The sequence below is a fragment of the Engraulis encrasicolus genome, chromosome 15, assembly GCF_034702125.1.
Source record: "Engraulis encrasicolus isolate BLACKSEA-1 chromosome 15, IST_EnEncr_1.0, whole genome shotgun sequence".
NCBI lineage: Eukaryota > Metazoa > Chordata > Actinopteri > Clupeiformes > Engraulidae > Engraulis > Engraulis encrasicolus.
The window spans coordinates 15,398,174-15,400,673 of record NC_085871.1 but is presented as its reverse complement, the minus strand read 5'-3'; the positions used below and the strand labels follow the sequence as shown (position 1 = coordinate 15,400,673).

Here is a 2,500-nt window from a genome sequence, read left to right as displayed (position 1 = left end):
CTAAAAGGCACCTGTTGCAATGGAGTTTTTATTTTTATCCACATGTTGCGTTTCCACATTTAAAAATATTCGGCTACGTGGAAACAGCACCTTAGTCTGACCTATAATGAGTTGAACTATCTCTGTGACACCTGTGGTGGTGGTTGTTTCGGATGTCTCATCAGGTGATCATACATAGCTCTGCTCCCACCTGTGGCTGCCGGTAGTCAGGGATGACGAACTGGCGCGGGTCCAGCTGCCTGTAGTCCATGATCGGGGGCTGCCGGTAGTCGAGCGTGGGCGGCTGGCGGTAGTCGGCTACGGGAGGGTGCCGGTAGTCCACCGGCGGCTGGCGGTAGTCCGTGAACGGAGGCTGCCGGATGTCCGGCTTCACGTCCTGCCGAGCTTTCACCTCCGATCTGTAACTGAATGAGACATTTGGAGGATGAAAGTATTACATTTGATTACACAACACTTAGCTGATGCTGTTATCCAAAGCGACATACAGGGTATTGGTTACAGTCCCTGGAACAGTGAGGGGCTAGGTGCCTTGCCTGATGGTGCTTCAGCCATGATTGCAGGTGTAGAGGGAGGTAAGGGTGGGATTCGAACTTGCAACCTGCAATCCTCTGGTCTTACAACCACCTCACTAACCATCAAGCCACGGAGGCCCACAACAGGCAGGCAGGCACAGCAAAGTTTGATGCAGGAGGCCATCATGACCTTCACATTGACCCAATTTTGCTTAAAAGGTTAATGGACTCATCTACTGTATGAGTCATTGCCCATCTATTGTGAAGATTTTGAATAAATCTGATTAGCAAGCTTTCCGCAACGTTGCCAACAGAAAGACAGACAGACAGAGAGACAGAGACAAACACATACATGGAAAGTCAGAAACAAACAGACAGACTTACATACAAACCCTCCCCCCCCTCTCTCTTTTTGGGTGGAGGGGTAATATCTAATTCCAATGCTAATTAATCATTAATAATAACTGGCTAATTAAGGAAGAGCACTTCGGCAAGATACTAATGATAAGATGTCTGCCTCTGCTCCTAGTGTGCCTCCATCAGGCCTAATGGACACAGTGTGGAAAGACGGCGGGAGTCGAGGAGACTGGCTGCTTTGCCTAATAGACTAATGACTTAATTGTCTCTCCCTGGAAGCGACATTTAAAGGCTGAAGATGACCTTCTGTCTCTCAAAACCTTGCGAGTGGATCGTCATTCAGACTCACAAACATACTCTCTATGCAACATTACAAACACACACGCACGCACGCACGCACGCACCCATGCACGCATGCACACGCACACACACATGCGCACACACACACACACACACACACACACACACACACACCAACACACACACACACACACACACACACACACACACACACACACACACACACACACACACACACACACACACACACACACACACACACACACACACACACACACACATTGAATCCCAACAAACTTCAATCATTCACTTCAGTTGTTGACTGCTTTCAGATGCTGTTTCATCACATTCTATTTATCTTTCTTGTTTCTTGTTGTGCTGTAGCAGCAATGAAATTATTCTGGCTCTTGTCAGTCTGCATCTTGCATCGTGTGAAATGTGTATAAGGGGGTGCGGGGGCCTTCATTTGCTTTTCTTTGGAGACAGGAAAGTGAAGAGTGGGACGTGAAATGACTGGAAAGACAGACATGAGGTGGAGTTGGGATGCATGACCCAGGCCGGACTCAAACCTAGGTCCCCATGTGCAACAACCTACATGTGTAGACGCATGTTATGCCAGTTGTCACCTTAGGGTGCGCTCACCTACTAGGTAGCCTACCTGGTGGTCATGTGATCATGAGTCATCCCAGACCATTTTTCTCATTGCCTGAGGAAGATCTCACTGGTGGATCGAAATGTTGCCGTTTGTATAATGAAGTAAAGTTTACATTTGTGTAGCTCATGCCCAGTGTGCGGACCACTTCATCACACCAACAACCTACATGTGGCATAGGTCACTTAGTGCAGAGTGCCACAGCAACGCCAAGTGTGTATGCCTCTAATGGCAGCAACAGTGTGGGAATGAAATGTGAATTGAGATTTCTTTTGACAAAGACTGAAACTGAGAAAATGACTCTGCAAAATGTAGTGTGCCAAAGTGAAGCATCATTTCAGAATCCCCCAAAGTAATTTTTAATTTCAAGTCGCATCAGTTTTTGATTGGATGGCATGTCAAGTCGACGGGGTGCTCAGCCATTTTAATGGGTGAAGGCTGCGCTGTCTGACAGTCCAGGAGGACACAGTTACCATCAGTCAAGGTCAGGGCTGGATCGGTAAACTGGCATGCAGGCCATTTTCCCATTTTCCCTCACTTCCTGTCTCTCCTCCACTGTTCTGTAAAAAATAAAGGCTAAAAAGCCCTAAAAATATATATTTTTTAGAAAGTGGACTGAGACGATGTAGTTCAAAAGTGGCCTGTGCTTAAGGAGCCAGACTAATGACTTGTTCAGACC

General features: G+C 47.1%; 1 protein-coding gene across 1 annotated transcript in view; it reads right to left on the bottom strand.

Annotated features, from left to right (window-relative positions):
- The window catches only part of magi2a (membrane associated guanylate kinase, WW and PDZ domain containing 2a), a 465,595-nt gene that overhangs the window by 29,297 nt on the left and 433,798 nt on the right, over positions 1–2,500 (bottom strand). Inside the window, exon 19 of the mRNA XM_063217120.1 lies at positions 191–404. Within this exon, the coding sequence (XP_063073190.1) occupies positions 191–404 (214 nt within the window). The remainder of the gene's footprint in view (positions 1–190; positions 405–2,500) is intronic.